The sequence below is a fragment of the Nycticebus coucang genome, chromosome 12, assembly GCF_027406575.1.
Source record: "Nycticebus coucang isolate mNycCou1 chromosome 12, mNycCou1.pri, whole genome shotgun sequence".
NCBI lineage: Eukaryota > Metazoa > Chordata > Mammalia > Primates > Lorisidae > Nycticebus > Nycticebus coucang.
Window position 1 is genome coordinate 14,430,173 of NC_069791.1, and position 18,964 is coordinate 14,449,136.

Consider the following 18,964-nt stretch of genomic DNA (forward strand, 5'->3'; position numbering starts at 1 on the left):
GGAGGTCGTGGCCATTACGCCTTGGAGGTGGTCCTGGAACCTGGAGGACAAAACGATTTCTCAAGTTTGATGACTGCTGTAGAAATGGTACCGTGTGGGTGGACGGTGACTTATCCTGGTGTGAACTTCTCTTTCCCTGATAAACAGACTTGTTCAGATGAATGAGTCTCATATCAAGACTTAGGTGGGATTGAAATGGTGATGGTGACATCCAGTAAGAGAGCACACAGAGATCCACCACCACCTCCAGCCCAGCAGCCCACCTCATCTGGCCAAAAAATGAGGACATCCTGCTGGTTTGGGGAAAGGAACTTCCTGTCCTCGGGCTAATAAAAAGGGGCTTTGAGACTAATGATTCCACTTCTAACTCTCAATATCTGACTATAAATTAAGCCATCCCCAACAGAATAAAGGGCTGGTTGGTCAGTCCCTGCAAGAGTTCCCCTTCCTGCAATTAAGATCTGAGAGCTATGAAAGGAACTTGACCCAATCCTATACCCACATCTTGATCTATAACCTGGGCTCCAGGCAGCTACAGCCACTTGAAAGTGATCCCTATTTTTGTTTCCTGCTAGAAAGGGTGGAAAATAGAAAGCAGGACACGTACAGCCACAATGAGGAAGTCCAGCCAGCACCAGGCATTGGTGAAGAACTTGACGAAGCCATAGGCTGTCCACTTGAGCAACATCTCCAAGATGAAGATATAGGTGAAGACTTTGTCAGCATATTCTAGGATGGTGCGAATAGTCTTTCTCTGCTCTATGTAGATGTCCTCGAAGGCCTGAAAGAGAGGCAGCAGCTGCCTATCACAGTGTCCCAAGGCAGGCACACGACACTGGGAGCACTGCCATGCTCAGGCAGCGCCTCCAGGGGCCGTGGCCCGTCCACCAGCCTCCTGTCTCCTTCACTCTATTCCCCTACTACACAGGTTCCATATTTTTAATAGTTATTATTGAGATGTAATTTACCATACAATTCAGCCAATTAAAATGGCTTTTAGTATATTCAGAGTTTTAGGTCCATCATCCCAATCAATTTTAGGACATTTTCTTTTTCTCTTTTTGAGACAGAGTCTCAAGCTGTTGCCCTGAGTAGAGTGCCGTGGCATCACAGTTCACAGCAACCACAAACTCTTGGGCTCAAGCGAGTCTCTTGCCTCAGCCTCCCAAGTAGCTGGGACTAAAGGGGCTCGCCACAACGCTAGGCTAGTTTTTGGTTATAGTTGTCATTGTTGTGTGGTGGGCCTGGGCTGGATTTGAAACCGCCAGCTCCGGTGTATGTGGCTGGTGCCCTAACCACTTGAGCTACAGGTACTCAGCCAATTTTAGAACATTTTCATTACCTCCAAAAGAACTGCCCACCCTTTAGCTGTCATCCTCTCATCCCTCATTCCCCATAGTCCTAGGTACCACCCCACTAATCTACTTTCTGTCTCTATAGGTTTTCTTTTTAAGGATGAATAATATTCCAATGTATGGATATACCATTTTGTTTATCCTTCATTAGCTGATGGTCATTTGTGTTGTTTCTGGTTTTTGTCTATCATGAACAATGCTGCTATGAACATGTAAGTGTTTTTTTTTTTTTGCAGCTTTTGGCCAGGGCAGGGTTTGAGCCCGCTACCTCTGGCATATGGGGCTGGAACCCTACTCCTTTGAGCCACAGGCACCGCCAACATGTAAGTTTTTATGTGGACAAATGTTTTCATTTCTCTAGGGTGTATGCCCAGGAATAGAATTACTGGGTCTTATGGTGACTCTGTCAAACTATTTTCCAAAATGGTCATACCATTCCCACTAGCAGCATATGAGAGGTCCAACTTTTCCATATTCTCACCAATGTGATATATAAAAGACATGACAAAATCTTCTGTCTTTCCAGCCCCTTGACACTACAGGTAGAGTGGAGGGTCAGCGAGGTGGGAGACATTCAGATGGAGAAAATCTCACTACTGCTTTCTTTCTTTTTTTAAGGCTAGCCAAGTGAAGCAATATGCATGGGAAAGGAACAAAGGAACCCCTAACCGGCTGAGATTGATCAGTTGTCAGTCCTACTTTCTTTCTCTGGAATTCATGAATGCACTAATTTCCTGACACAAAGGTATGACCATTCCTATTTGCAGAGCAGTGGACTGTATGGGTGTGGTGCTAAGAGGAGGGAATTTCTAAAGCACAGGAAAAGACTGTGAGGCAGAGAAACATGTCCCCTGTGATGCCATGGGAGTTGCCTGCTCTGAACAGCAGAAGGAAGAGCAGATATGGAGGCACAGATCACAGGTGTTCCAATTTCACCAACAGGCAGTGAGGACAGGGAGCATAGATGGGCAGTGAGGACAGGGAGCATAGATGGGCAGTGAGGACAGGGAGCAGAGGTTCCACTGTCTTCAGGGTCTTGATACAAATAAGTCCCCTTTGCTCAATCAAGAAGGCAACAGCATCCATGTCAGGTTTCCTCTTAACTCTGTTAGAAATTCATTATATAACCCAAGATACGCTAGATGTCCAAAACTGATCTTTTATGTTGCTGGAGCCTCTATTTTCTCCCTCTGAAGTCTCACTGTAATTGCATTCTAGTCTTTTTTGGGACATTGTAGCTGTGGCTTCATTCTGCTCCTCTTAAATCTTGTGCCTACTGTCCCACAGGGTCTTCATGTATTGAGGCAACTATCCCCTGAATCATCTAAAAATTGTCAAAAGTAAGCAGTGAAGAAAGTTAAAGTGCAGACGGGAAAGAGAGGAATCAAATGATGGGGGATGCTCTCTGTTATTTTAGGTTTTTGTTTACTAGATTTGAAGAGTAACAATGACAATAATAAGTAAACAACTTCTCCAGTCACTCACTTTAGTCTGATCTTCCCTATTCTCAAGGGCAGAGAATGAGCTGTCATCTTGGGTACTGCCTTTGTTCCTTGAGAAGCGTTGCGTGAATGCTCCTTTATGTGACAATTGACCCAGGTGCAAGAGGCACAGTCTGGCTCCCCTCCACTCACACCAGTGCCTACCCAGCCATCTTTTTTACCTCCTACTTGACTCCTGACACCTTCCTATATTAGTCTTCCACTCACTCTCTGCGACCCTTTTTGTGAAAGCTGTCCTCTTCACCTTGGGCTCCTCCTTAGTGCACATCACTGTTTCTCTCAGCTTCTCTTTGTTCCGTCTCTCAATTCAGCAAGACTTGCTAAGGCACTGTTGGGTTCTTTAACACTGAATTTGGGGTTTCTCCAAAATTTATTTTTTGCTTCCAGATTAATTAAGCTTTGATTCCATAACTACATGAATGTGCCCAACTTCTTTAAAGACACTTAAAAATTTGACCTCCTTCACCTTTCTCTTATGAAACGAAGGAAAGTGTGCACTGTCTCTAGTCCCTGCTACCCTCAGATCTACTCAGTCCCTTGCACTAGACTCTGTTCAGGTGTCCTCAGTTAAAATCCAGCTAAGAATGAATGCAAATAAAATGTTAAGATAGTTCATCTGGGCAGGGGAGGAGCCTGTGTGCTCAGTACACTGTGTGTCTTGCTCATAATGATAAGCACTTAGGATGATGAGAATGTAAATAACCTTTGTACCAGAGAACCAACGCTGAACGTTTGCTAAAGCTAACCAGTGCAGTGAAGGGAAAGTGAGGGGAGGAACATCACCTTCCTCCTGAAGAACGAAGAGTGAGAGATTTGGGGTGATAAGTGAGAAAGGAAGTTCATTCCAGAAAGTTATTTAGAATGAGGCATGTAGTGAGGATACATCCTAGTGAGGATACATGGTAATTTGTGAGCTCTTCCTAACGAAAAGGGGGTCCAGGCTTGAGAGGGACAGTGCTGAGTCTAAAGAAGATCAGAATGTGAGCAAGTGTGATTCTAATCCCAAAGGCTCAAAATGTCAGCCCAAAGTACTTTGTTACACCATTGTCCTTGAGACCACAACCAGTCTGTGTTTTCAGAGAAACTGGACTTGGGCCCGTACAGTTTTTTCCCACTGGTTTCTCTAAACACTTCCCCAGCCATCCCCTTATCACACTCTCCCCTGGACCTCACCAGGGCGCCACTGCTGAGCAGGATCATGAAGATGATGAAGGTCTCAAACCAATTGTGCTCCACGATGAGGAAGCAGGTTTTCCGGAGGATCCACCAAGACTTGCCTAGACCTTCCTCAATGTTGACCTGGCAGCACTTGAACCGCTGAACACAACCTGGCACCAGCAGGAGAGGCAGGTCAGACCCAGAAATGTACCCCGCCCAGACCCACCCTCTCTTCCACTTCCTAGGCCCCACCCAGTGCTGTCCCACTACACAGCCAGGAGTACAGTGGCTGAATCAGAATTCCTGACTGAGAAATGGAGAGGGTAGAGGGGCTGAGGCTATTCTGCAAAGGCTAATAGGCAAGGTCCTCTGGATTCAGGAAGATGCCCTACAAAGAAGCAGTGAGAGGGAGGAGAAATGGTAGTCAGGAGGCAGGCACAGCCTGCTAATGGAAGCTTCTGGGCTAATGCCAAGAGAAAATAGACAATAAGAACTTTGGGAATGGAAACTTGTTATATGTGTGGGTCAGAATCAAAAAGGGGAATAAACTTCCTCCAAAATGGTGGGGTGGGGAACAAAGTTCTTGAAGATATCCACTGAGCTGCCCCTCACCAACCATTACCCCAGCAGCAATGTGTCTGTGAGACTGCGAGTGTCCCATGCCCATCCCCTTCCAGCCCCTGATCACCTTCTGTGAAGCAGGCATCTGGATCCAAGTATTCCTCAGGCTGTTCCACAGGGACTTCTTCTACTTCTGGTTTGATATCGATGGTGCTTCCTTCGGAAGAGCTGGTATCATCCAGTTTCTAGATATGCAAGGAAAAGGGAGATGAAGCAACAACTATAAGTCTGCTCTACACTGGTAACTCTACTTCTGGAAGGGATGAGGTGCCAGCTATGAGTCTATTCTGTAATTCCTGCTACAACTATGATGGAAAAACCATAAACACAGGGTCCCCAAAACTTCTGTTAGAATGGGGTATAACACCAAAACCCACTCACAAAGCTGGGTGCAATGGCTCACACCTGTAATCCTAGTATTGTGGGAGGCCACGGCTTGAGGTCAGGAGTTCAATACCAGCCTGAGTGAGACCTCATCTTTACTAAAAATAGAAAAGTTAGCGGATGAGGTAGGAGGAACGCTTGAGCCTAGGAGTTTGAGGTTGCTGTGAGCTATGATGATGATACTGCACTCTAGCTGGGGAGGCAGAGCAACACGTTATCTCAAAACAAACAAACCCCCCCCCCAAAAAAAAAAACCCATGACCACTACCAACAAAAAAGATTCCCATTCACAGAAGACAGCGACACACCCATCCTAAACCTAACATGGCTGCATGCTGGTTTTCAGGAATATGGTCCAGATTGATGGTAGGGAAGTACTTGAGGGTTTATCCCAGCCTGTCACTCAGATGATCCAGAGGTGACAGCATTATACCCAGGACTACCTCAGGAATCTACATCACCTAGGAAAGGCCTAGAATGATACAGGGGGTGGGTGGGGGTGGGGGAGCTAGTTCTTAAAGTGAACTCGCTATTCCAGAATTGCTCTACTGAGCCTATGGCTGACACAGCCCCATTAGCTCTCACGCAGGATCAAAGTTGGTTTCTAGGTTGGGACCTTACATCTTTGCTGCCTTCAGGATCTGACTCGCTGCTAACATCCTCTGTGTTGAGGTTCTCAAAATCAGACTCGCCTACAGCAATGGGCACCCGCACGGTCAAGTTGGGATTGTTGATGAAGGACATGTGGTCCTCATCAATGATGTATTTCTCTACGCTGCTGCCAATGCCACTGGTTGTGCCATTGCCATTCTTCTGGAAGTCCCCATTCCGGTGGATGTCTGCACCAGTGTGGTTGGCAATACAGTTGGCCTTCTTTTCATACAATTCATCCAGAGGCTTCACTTCATCGGCCTCACGCTGCTTGAAGTGGGCCTGCATGAAGGCATGCACCTTCACCTTGATCCAGGCCACACCCTTCTTGATGCGGATCACGGAGATCTGCAGGTTGTTCATTTCCCCATCGTCATCCGTGGCTGCCAGGTTGTCTGCACTGAAGGAGCTCAGGAGCAAGGCCAGGAACAGGTTCAACACCTGTACCAGCAGTGATGGAAAAAAGGAGCAAAAGTAGAATGGTATTAGGGAAAGTTATCTACTGACTTGGGAAGGGCTGCAAACTGGAAGCCAACAGACTTCATGTGACAGACTCAAGAGGTTCCATGGGATTGTGTTTGTGTACATAGTATTTTAAATACTTATGTCACCAAGGGGGAATTTTGTTTGGTTTTGGTTGTAATACAAGGAGTTTAGCACCTCTTTTCTTGGTCCTTTTATAGTTTTTATATATGTGTGTGTGTATATGTATACGTGTGTGTTTATGTATATATGTATACACACACACACATATACTCCAAAATATATTACTTCTTTTATAATCAGAAAAAAGCAAAGGCCATATCCACTTTGGAAGAAAATTATCCCAAAGTATAAAAAGGTAGATAGGCGCTATTGAGAAAGCCCACAGAGTGCACCACCATGTGTGCTTGAGCTACAGATATCTTAGGGTATCCCTGTTAGCAACAATTAGCCTTCAAGAGGTAACTTTCATATAGCAGATCAAGCAGGCAGCACTGAAATATACTTCATGTCATCTTATTTTAAGAATAAATTTTCTTTGTTTTCTAACATTTAGAATAAAATAGCTCTATGGCTAGGTGCCGTGGCTCACACCTATAATCCCAACATTTTGGGAGGGTAAGGCTAGAGGATTGCTTGAGGCCAGGCATTTAAGATCATCTGGGTCAACATAACAAGATACTGTCACTACAAAAAAATAACATAAAAAATTAGCAGGGTGTGATAGCCTGTGCCTGCAGTCCCACCTCCTCGGGAGGGTGCAGCAGGAGGATCACTTGAGCCCAGGAGTTTGAGGTTGCTGTGAGCTATGAGGACACCACTGCACTCCAGCCTGGGTGATAGGGAGAGACCCTGTCTCTAAAAATAAATAAATACACATAAATAAATAAATAAACAAAAATAGCTTTAACTGATAGCTTTCATGTTCTGCTGTATAGCCAACTGTCAAAGCATCAGACAAAAGCTTTATTTTTGTTTTAACTTCCTATTTTACTACATTGAACACTAAGATTAATTTATTTCTACTAAGACTTACTTTTGAGAAGTGGGAGAGGTGCTCACTTCTTGATTTACACTTGGTCCTTACTTTGTAATACTTTGGAAGAAGAGTAAGGCATACATTTTAGGTGGAGATAGCAGTATATGCAGAGTGGGAGGGTGGACACAAAAATGACTTTAGGTATTCACATTATCTGGGGCATTTGTAAAATTAAAAAGGAATATAGCTGGTAAAATGGGGGTGAGCTGGAGAGAGTACTGAAGGCCAGGCTGAGGAATTTGAGTCTTATTTAATTAGATCCACTACTGGTTCTTGAGTAAAGGAGTCATAGATGAGTACAGAGATTTGAAAGTCATTCCTACTAGCTACATATGTGGGGGGAGGGGTTAGGAGTTAGAAGGCTGCTACCTGCATGAGTTGGTAAGAGTCTGGATTAGGCTACAGAAATCCCAAACTCAGCATGCATAAGAATCTCACGGGGAGAGGGGTGTGCATGTTTGTTAAAAATACATATCTTCTTGGCCCACACCGAAGAGATTCTGATTCAGTAGATCTGGTGTAGGGCTTGGGACCAGGTCTTTTGTAATGAATGAAACTCAGCTAATTATGACACAGGAGGATTTGAGACTACTCTTATAGAAATATTGGATAGATTACAAAACACAAAGGAAGCGGCAGATCTTACATACTATAAAGCAGTGGTTTTCAACCTTCCTAATGCTGTGGCCCTTTAATACAATCCCTGTGGATCGCGACCCACAGGTTGAGAACCGCTGCTATAAAGAAAGATGTTTGTAAGACACATCAGATATTTTCTGAGAGTGGAGAGAAAAGAGGAAGATGACTCCAAAGTTACAGGTTCCCAGAAACCAGATGGGAAGAGGGACTAACTAGAGGGGAACCTGGAAGGGGGTCATCAGGAGGTAGAGTTGACAGCTCATTTTTCAGAGATAATCACTATTAAGTTTTCAGGTAAAGACACCTGAACAGGGAGATATCCTTGAGACAACTGAGAATAGGGGAGTGGAGAAAAGGTGGCCAGGTCAGGGGTTGGAAATGTTGATCTCACCACATACCAGAGGCGGCAGCTGTATTCACTGAAGCATAAGAGAATTAGAGGGAAAGGCAGTTAGGAAGGAAGAGCAGACGAGACTGGGGAAACACCACCGTAGCTATCAGAATAGGTCAAATGAAAGAACAGGCCAGCAGTAGCTGGTTCAGCTGGTGAGTGAGAAACTTCTCCTGGCATGCTTTTTTATGGCAGAAGAGGGAGGGAACTAATGTGGATCAGCTTGTAAAGGATCACAGAAGCTTGCCATCTTCCCATCCTTGCTCTACACTTGCAAGTGGGATTTGGGGGGCATGATCTGTAAAATCATTATTTCTCAAACTTTACTGTGCATATGAATCACTGGGGGAGCTTGTTAAAAATGCAGATTCTGATCCAGTAGCTCTGGGTTGCAGCCTAAGATTCTGCATTTCTAACACACTCTCAAGTGATCAGAGCACACTTTGAGGAGCAAGGTGTTAAAATCTCCATTGGTGACCCCTTCTATATATAGAGGTTGAAGAGAGCAGGGGGACAGAAGAGTAAAGCAAGAAAGCGATTTGGCACTAAGATGGTTTAGATCAGTGTTCTCAATAGAGGGCCATTTTGCCTCCCAGGGGACATCTGACAATATCTGGAGACATTTTTGGTTGTCACAACTCAGGAGATGCTACTAGCATCTAGTAGGTAAAGACCAGGGATGCTGCTAATTCCTACAATTCACAGGATGTCCACAGCAAAGAATCAACAGTGCCAAGACGGAGAAATCCTGGTTCAGAAAGAAAGTTTTTTGTGTTAATAGTTGAAAGAGCACAAACTTTGAAGTCTAGGTTTAAATACAAGAATATCTCTTAATTTTGCTGAGCTTGTTTTCTTAACTATGAAAAGAGGTTGACGGGTTGTGGTGGGTCATCACTAAGTAGGCACTCTGCAAATACCAGGGTCCTTTCTTTAATTTGTACCTTAGTGTTCCTGTGCCAAGGAAGAATAAAAATCAACAGACATGGGAGGCAGTAGAAGGACTAAACAGTTTGGGCTTTTAGCTCAAGGATGGGCAGGATATTCAGGACAAGGAACAAAAATATCTACAAATTAGTACTAACCACCAGGTTGCCAATCACCATGACCATCATAAAGACAATGAGGCACATGGCCTGGCCTGCCACCTCCATGCAGTCCCACATGGTCTCAATCCACTCTCCGCACAACACTCGAAAGACAATGAGGAAGGAATGGAAAAAGTCATGCATATGCCAGCGAGGGAGTACACAGTCCTGGTTGATCTTGCAGACACACTCTTTGTAGCTTTTTCCAAAGAGTTGCATCCCCACCACAGCGAAGATGAAGACAATAATCGCCAGCACTAAGGTCAGGTTCCCTAGGGCACCCACTGAATTTCCAATAATCTTGATCAGCATGTTCAGGGTGGGCCAGGATTTGGCCAATTTGAAGACTCGGAGCTAAGGAAAAATAAGACAAACAAAAAATAAATGACATTCCATCTATTTTCTCACCACAAGGCTAAAATAAAAACAAAAAAATAAATAAGTTCAGATTAAATTTATTGAGCACCCTTGAAAATTCCCAGGACTTTCTAATAGTGTCTCAGGCTAAAAGGGGAGAAACTGGGGCATAGATAAGGGAAACTGATTAATTTTACAGTAAGTGAAAAAATTTAGAACTAGGAATCAAGAATGTTATCTGCCTTTTTTTTTTGGAGGCAGAGTTTCACTCTGTCATCTTACTTTGTCGCCCTCGGTAGAGTGCCGTGGTGTCACAGCTCACAGCAACCTCTAACTCTTGGGCTTAAGCGATTCTCTTGCCTCAGCCTTCCAAGAAGCTGGGACTACAGGCGTCCGTCACAATGCCTGGCTGTTTTTTGTTGCAGTTGCCACTGCTGTTTTAGCTGGCTGGGTCCGGGTTCGAACCCACCACCCTCGGTATATGGGGCTGGTGCCCTACCCACTGAGCCACAGGCTCCGGCCCCTGAGTCAATCTGCTTTTTAAAAACTCATACATGAACACATCCCTTTCCTATTGATTTTTTTCCCCTTGAATTCTCAAAGGATAAGTCAAGGAAAATGTAATTTGTAGAAAACCAAAAGATTAGTACGGTAAGGACAGTGAAAAAAAAATTGATGTCCTTAAAAACACAAACATTTAAAAATTCTAAGTTTTTCTTTTGCCAGTAAGTAACCAATAGCTGATATGAAACTTTGTGATATGCTTGGAATAACTTGGAGGAAAAGCATAACTCCCAAATTGGGGCAGTTCCACATATATCAAACAGCTTATGAAAAGGGCCCACACTGTTATGAATTCAGAGGACAGAACTTTTGGTACCTGTCAGTCATGAAATTTCTAGATTCTGTAATAAGTTATTACAAGGTCTTGGCTACCAGCCTAAGAATTATTATGCATAAAGGTCACGACAGCTTGGCTGATGGACTTACAGTAACAAGATCATCATTAGATGTCATAAGCTAACAACCAACATAACACGTAGTAGGAAATTTGGTAGCTGGCAACAGCACTGATTTGAACATTTTAACTGAAAACTTCAGTCTTATCTGAGAGCTAGAAGTCTACCAGATAGTTTCCCTATGCATATATATCTGGGCCACCCTTTTTTTCCTACTGATTGCCTTTTAATTTATTAAAAATACTAGTTCTAAGGCTTCTATTTCTCAATCTTTCCTTTTGCCATCTAAATAAGAACTATGAGCTGGATCCTAGCCAAAAGTAGCAAGCAGAGGTTCCAGAAACTTGGCAGGTATTATTTGTGACTTGAGGTGAGTGAAATCTGTTTTACAAATAATTTCACTCTATTCCAATTCTCTTTCTTAAAACTGCTGAATATCCCAATGGAAATCCTTTAAATCTTTGCAGTTGCAAGTACTTGGGTATTTTCCCAATATAAAGAGAAAAACCTAAGCCATTTCTCAGGCCAGTTTCTCATGTACTAGTAGTGACCTTTGTCTGAATGGGATACCCCCAAGGTCACTCAGTACTTCAAGGGACTTAATCAAGACATCACCTAGCCTCTGTATAAACAACTGTTTTGAGGATATCATTAGCTATTCTTTCAGAGTCATTTCAGTGATTTAAACATTAACTTCTTAGAACACATTATTAATAAAAACTCCTTCTTAGCTAATGGAATGGAAAATAAGGTTGATGTTTGACAACTAATTAAGATACTACAAACGCACCTTAACTTATGATGGGGTTAGGTCTCAATAAATCCATCCTAAGTTGAAAATATTTTCAGTCAAAAAATGCATTTAATATACCTGTCCTACCAAACATCGCAGTTTAGCTCAGCCTACTTTAAATATGCTCAGAACACTTATATTAGCCTACAGTTGGGCAAAATCATATAACACAAAGCCTTTTTTATAATGAAGTGAGTATCTCAGGTACTTATTGAATATTGTAATGAAAGTGAAAACAGGATGGTTGTATGCATACTTGAAGTATAGTTTCTACTGAATTTGCATGGCTTTCATAACATCGTTAAATTGAAAAACCATGAGTTAAACCATTCTAAGTTGGGGAGTACCTGCATAAAAAAAAATTATTACATTTTCATTTTCTGGAAAGAGCCACCATAATAGAAGAAATGAAGATCAAGGAGAAATTCTTGCCAAGCCAGGGAGATATTCAGATAAAAAAAATAGGTTCACTAGCAAATTAGACCTCAGAATGGCCTGTGGGAGTCCTTTTTCTTCATCTTTTAGATTAAGCATTATTTTCTGAGGAGCTTCCTAGAATAAATTTCTTTTTGCTTATTGATCTTAAAAGCTAACTTTCATATTAAGTATTATGTTAGGTATTTTAGGAAAGTTTTCAATGTTTCAGTAGCTAATACAAAGAAATACCCAATCAAATTGGGAGTAAAATACAACAAAGCATTTTTTTTTTTTTTTTGCAGTTGTCATTGTTGGTTAGCTGGCCCGGGCCAGGCTCGAACCCACCAACTTCAGTGTATGTGGCTGGCGCCGTAACCACTGTGCTACAGGTGCCGAGCCACAACTAAGGATTTTTTAAAAAAATCTAATTAATTTATGCTAAACTCTTTCTAGTAGCTGCAAGATAGGAAAAGTTAAAAGAAATTGGAGAAACATGGAATACCAATCGGAAAGACCGCAGCACCGATAGCCCCTCCACGTCTGCTAGACCCAGTTCCATTAAACTGAGGGAGACAATAAATCCGTCAAAAATGTTCCAACCTTCTTGGAAATAATAGTAGGGATCCATGGCTATGAGCTTCAGGAACATTTCCGCTGTGAAAATTCCAGTGAAAACCTAAAGAGGGGGATGCAGGAGGTAAAAAAAATAATAGAAAGAGAATGCACTTATTATCTTTGAATACAACATAACCAAGAAGCCTCACAAGCCAACCAACCGTAGTTAACTTCTGCATGTGAGGACATCAATACCAGGATGCTCCAAGGGTACTCCACATGATGCAGGAAAATCTTCTTATTTTTCTTTTGAATGAAGTCCCCAGCCCCAAGTTCCCTCTTTGTTGTCAGATCCACTCAATTTATACTGTTCAAGAATACAGTTAAAAAATACAATACCATGAGGTGACTCCTGTTAAAGGGTCAGCCGTCATTTAAACGCAAATGCTTGGAATGTTTGCTTTTTAAAAAAAAAATACTAATCTATTTGATTAGAAAAATACAGTATTCTTCCTCATTTAATATTATGTGTATTATCAAACCTAGACATTTGCTGCAGGGCTTCTTATTTTAAATTGTAAAGCATTAAAATATTGCCCAAAGTGTGGAAAACATAGGAATTAATGTCTGTAATTTCACTACCTTGTATACAAACTATTGTTGTTATGTATTATTTTTCTGGGTTATTTTCAAATGCATGTATGTTTTGGCAGAATTGTAAAATCATTGAACACACATTATCTTGGGTCTTATTTTTCACTTATTATGACTCTATATGTTGGTGCACAGTTTTCCTAATTCCCACTTTTATTGTCTGTAAAATATTCTACTGGGGGGGGGATATACTCTCCAAGAATTTTCTTATTGTTGGAAACTTTGGTGCTTCCTTTTGATTTTTTCACTATGATAATCAATGATGTAATAAATGTTTTAGATTTGCAATGCATTCTGTGCAAGGATGACTTCTTCCCTCCCTGTCTCCCACTTCTCTGCCTGATAGAAGCCCTGTGTTCCCCAAGGCCTCTGTCTCCTGTAGGCTCTAGTAAGGTAACGGGCAGTATGGAAGTCAAATCCCATGAATGCCCATCTTCACAAGACAAATGACCCCACTGTAGTCTAACACACAACACCAGACTCTTACTGAATATTATAGTTTTCAAAGAGAGGAAATAATAATAGATTTTTTTAAATAACAGATTTAAAACTATCATAATAAATTAGTACTTGTAACTTCCTATTTATCAAGTTTACACATAAAGAAGTTTAAGGAAAATTTCAAAGACACAGCCTGAGGATGGAATTAAAACTGGTAAAAAATGCTAGGCTGGGCGGCGCCTGTGGCTCAGCGGGTAGGGCGCCGGCCCCACATGCCGAGGGTGGTGGGTTCAGGCCCGGCCCCGGCCAAACTGCAACAAAAAAATAGCTGGGCGTTGTGGCGGGCGCCTGTGGTCCCAGCTGCTTGGGAGGCTGAGGCAAGAGAATCACCTAAGCCTAGGAGTTGGAGGTTGCTGTGAGCTGTGTGACGCCACGGCACTCTACCAAGGGTGATAAAGTGAGACTCTGTCTCTACAAAAAAAAAAAAAAAAAAAAAATGCTAGGCTGACACCATGCTATTTGGAAAAATACTGAATTAATAAATTGCAATAACAAAACAGAATGATGATGGAAATATATCAAAATTGATAAGTAGGCTCTACGTTTTTGGTGTCCATATACTTTTCCGTGGTTCTCCATTTTTCTAAATCGAAGATACTATGTACAGTATTCTAGAACTGCAAAATATTAGTTTCCTCAAAGAGATCCAGTTAAGCAAAATCAAAGTTCATAGTACAAGTCAAGCTACAAATGGAATATTCCTCTGAGTGAGCGCAGGGAAAACAGGATAGCTTATTAAATTCTGCCATGCATTTCATCCTTAGTGTAAATCCATCACACATAGAAATGTTAGCCTGCTTAACATACACAAAATAGAGATTCAATTTGTTATCCCCTTGGTTCTTCGTAACACAGAGAACGTACTCAGTAATAAGCACTGGCTGACGGACCATGGAAAACCTATACTGTGGGAACCATGGCTCCTAAGGGAAATCAACAATGACACAGTTACATGGTGCTATCTGCCACCAGGATGAACGGCCTCAGACATTTGGTAGGGATTGTCTGTGACAGAGGTCAGCTACCACATTACTTCAACACATGGTATGTGTAAAAATATATGTGTGAAGGAATTACTTTCTAAAATCTTAAGAAGTGGATTTAAGGTTATCCCTATGACGCCACTCTTATTTACTCTGTAATATACCAAGCGGAAGAAAAGGGAACGAAAAGCAGTGTATCAGCAATTGTGTATCAGTGTCTGCTATGGCTGAATGTATCCCCCAAAATACATGTGTTAGAAACCTAATCCCCAATGCAACAATATTGGGGGGAGGGGCCTAATAAGAGATGATCAGAGTGCATTAATGTTATCTCAAGAGTGGGTTAGTTATCTCCAGGATGGGCTTTCTTTGCCCTTGAACCTTCAACCACGGGATGACACAGCACATGGGCCTTCACCAGATACCATCTCCATGCTGCTGTACTTCCCATCCTCCAGAACTGTGAGCCGAATAAATTCCTGTCCGTTATAAATTACCCTATGATACTCTGTTATGGCATCCATGACTAGGACAGTGTGACAGTGTTACTCCTGTTAATGTCATCAAATATTAACCTACGTATTCATGTTCTCATGCAGCAGTTCCCAAAGGGTAGTCAAGGATCCTTGGGGCCCCTAAGATCCTACAAGGAGGCATGAGGCCCTTCCTTTGCCAACATCAGTAGTCCCCCCTCATTTACAGTTTTATTTTCTGTGGTTTCAGTGACTTGAAGTCAACTGTGGTCTGAAAATATTAAATGAAAAAATTCCAAAAATAAACAATTCTAAGCTTTAAGTTGTGTGCTGTTCTGAGTATCATGATGCACTCTCAAGCTGTCCTGCTCTGTCCTACCCAGGACACGAGTCACCTCCTTGTCAGTGTATTTATGCTGTATATACTACCCACCCAGTTTGTCACTTAGTAGCTTTCTTGGTTATCAGATTGACAAACCACAGTTCAGTCTACAGCTATACCACCCTGAACGCGCCCGATCTCGTCTGATCTCAGAAGCTAAGCAGGGTCGGGCCTGGTTAGTACTTGGATGGGAGACAAACCACAGTTGTTATGTGTTGCTTAATGATGGGAAACATTTTGGAAAAATGTGTCCTTTGCTTGTCACTGAGCAAATATCGTGGAGTTATATAAACTAGATGGCATGTACATTTTTATTTATTTATTTTTTTTAGAGACAGAGTCTCACTTTATCGCCCTGGGTAGAGTGCCGTGGTGTCACAGCTCACAGCAACCTCCAACTTCTGGGCTTAGGTGATTCTCTTGCCTCAGCTTCCCAAGTAGCTGGGACTAAAGGCGCCTGCCAGAACGCCCAGCTATTTTTTCGTTGCAGTTTGGCCGGGGCTGGGTTTCAACCCGCCACCCTTGGTATATGGGGCTGGCACCCTACTCACTGAGCCACAGGCGCTGCCCCATTTTTATTTATATAATTATTTTCATACGAAAAACCAAAGGTCCCAGTACCATTACTGAACATCAATTATTTCCCCTACTTGATCTGCAATGCCAACATCAAGTGGCACATAGTAAGTTTCTCTCTAAGCCCTCATGATAATGGATTATCTCATGATAATCCATAAGGCCACCATACATGTGGTTCACTGTTGACCAAAACATCATTATACACATAGTGATTAAATATATAGGGATAGTACTATCTGAGGTTTCAGGCGTCCACTGGGGGTCTTGAACTGTACCCCTCTTGGAGAAGAGAGCACTACTATATATATCTGTGAAGCCAGGTTTTCTTTCTCTGCTTGAATCAAAATAACATATCATAACAAACTGACTGCAGACGCAGATGAGATAAAGTGGCTGTCTTCTATAATGCCAGACATGAAAGAGATTTATCAAAATGTCAAATACTTTTCATACTGTATATGGAACCAGCACATTGTACCTCATGATTGCTTTATTGTACAAGGCTATGATTTAATAAAAAAAAAATAAAAATAAAAAAAGAACAAAAAAATGGAAAAAAGTCAAATACTATTCTTCTATTTTTTTCCTAGAAAATAGTTTTTCCCATAAAATGTTTTATACTTTTATTAATGTATAATGGGTATAATATTGTGATTTTTAAATAAAATAGTGAATATTTAAATATATTCTTAGTTTTAAATGTGGTAGACATAACCCATGAAACAAAAGCTCTTTAGCACTTTTTAAGAATATAATAGAGTCATCAGCCCCGCCCCCATGACTGAGAACTATTGTTTCATAGAACATTCTGAATTCAAGTCAGCTTATCTTTCTAATGTGGATGACCCACTGGGTAAAGGCCTGAGATATGGTAATGCCAGGTCACCACATGAAGTTTAAAATGCCCTAAGATCGGGATGTCTCACTTAGGGGCTACTCTGGGGCTCAGGAAAGGTAGGGGAGAAGTCATACCTTCTTCTGCCATAATTGGTTCTGCAGACAAAGTTTAGGGTCATTTGAAAGTGACAAGAGCTTGGCATGTGACTCTCTTAGAAAGGGGTGAATCCACACCTGTTCTGTAGTAGATCCTCCCTCAAAGTTAATGAAATTCAATCTGATAAAAGCCCTACGTGTACTGCAAAAGTGACATGAAAACAAACAAACAAAAAAACAACCCAGTATGTGACCACGAAAAATGGCTCTTTAGGTACTTGGTCACCAGGAGGTAGGGTGACCAATTTATTCCAGTTTCTCTGAGATGTTTCTGGTTTTCACACTAAAGTCTGCATCTCAGGTCTCCACTGAAAGTGATCAACTTGTACCAGTTTGTCAACCAGTTTGTCAAATAAGGTTGTATGCTATTTCACAAGGCAATCTCATTTTTTCCTTTGGTTCAAATCAAAGAGTCTATTCAAATCTCTAAACTTTTTAAAATTCTGCTCTGGAATCACACAAATACAGTTCCTAAGAGTTATAATGTACTTTTAACTATTCCAGAAACTTCAGTATAGGTTCTTATTTCATACTGCCAACCACTGATGACCAGGTATTATCCTAAATACACATTCAAAACATTTCTGGACAGAAATCAATTATTTAAGGTTACACTATATCTAATAAGAACCAAAACCAAAATCTTCTCACTTCTAATTCTGCGTTCTTTCTACCAAACTCAGTCCTTGGTTGACTGGCAGGGAAGTACATCTCTGGGCTTCCAGATGTATCTATTGTCCATAACACACTCATGATGTAAGTTTCCCTCAGGTCTAGCATATATCCAACTGCCTTACTTTGTATTTCCACTTGGTGCACAGACACAGAGTACTCTTTATTTTAAACTTCAAACATGTTCCTTATGTAGTCATCCCCATTTCCTCCCACTTACTAAACCCCAAATCTAGGCACCAGTCTTGATTTTTCCTTTACTCTCGCATCCAGCCATTCACTACTCTCCATCTCCATCACTAAGTGTACATTGACTCTCCCCCTGAAAACTTGCCAGCATGGTGCTTTCTTATTTTAGAATTTGGTTCTGGGTTGGCTTGTCTTAATGGAGTCCTTGAATATTAGCTGCCAATCTTCTCTACTCTTCCCTTTCTTCACTGATGGTTCTGAGCAATGTCTTCATAACTCTAATTTAGGTATCCCCTTAAATCCTTTGTAGATTGTTAAGAAGGAAAAATAACATTATTTGTCACTCTGGTCTGAGAGGAGTTCTGCTCATGGAAGGTTAAACACCTCTCAAAACCCCTTGAAAATCGAGGACTGATTGTGTAAAAAGCAAGGAAAAGTAAAGACTTTTTCTCAACACAATGAGAAAAAACTCTAGAGGGAAAACACCACCATTAATTAAATTAATAATCCACCACCATCTTACCAAGCTATATTTCTTGTTACTTAAACATTGGCTATTAAAATAAAAGCTTCTATCTATACAATATTGCTGATTGGTTTAAAATTCTGCATGATGGGTTACACAGTGTGCCCACTCACAGACACCTTTCACAGCCAGACCTGGGAGTGTCCTGTTTCAAGACTATAGGTATCTTGTTGGGTTGCACACAAGGTGGACATGGCAACAGTAAGCCTGGGTTGTGTCACCAACCCCAGACATGGAGCCTGGAAAGACCACAGAATCACCTCAGATGTACACCACGGAACACAATAGGTGGCAAGGCTTAACCAGACAAAGGATCCCTTTGCCATGCATTTTCAGAGTAAGAACTAAAAATGCTATTATAATACTTTAATAGTGTATGACTAGGACATAAGGTTGAAACGCTGTGTGTGTGACAGAGAGCGCACTCACATGTGTGGGTGTGCAAGAAACACTGGGCAGAGATCATGCTCAAATCAAGTGGTAACAGCTAGATTTGAACATGTCTGTGGCACAACTCTTAAGGAATTTTGAGGTCCAGATGACCTAGATGACTCTTTCCAACTATTTCTTTACTGTCTATCAAAATCTGGGAGCTTCTGAACACATGGTGGGTCCTGTAGGGT

General features: G+C 41.7%; 1 protein-coding gene across 3 annotated transcripts in view; it reads right to left on the reverse strand.

Annotated features, from left to right (window-relative positions):
* Positions 1-18,964, reverse strand: part of SCN8A (sodium voltage-gated channel alpha subunit 8) — a 225,280-nt gene that overhangs the window by 30,893 nt on the left and 175,423 nt on the right. For all 3 annotated transcript variants that reach the window (XM_053556312.1, XM_053556311.1, XM_053556310.1), the window contains 6 exons: positions 12,337-12,510; positions 9,306-9,662; positions 5,642-6,112; positions 4,704-4,821; positions 4,031-4,185; positions 608-781 (listed from right to left, as the gene is read on the reverse strand). In XM_053556312.1, coding sequence (XP_053412287.1) covers positions 608-781; positions 4,031-4,185; positions 4,704-4,821; positions 5,642-6,112; positions 9,306-9,662; positions 12,337-12,510 — 1,449 coding nt within the window. The remainder of the gene's footprint in view (positions 1-607; positions 782-4,030; positions 4,186-4,703; positions 4,822-5,641; positions 6,113-9,305; positions 9,663-12,336; positions 12,511-18,964) is intronic.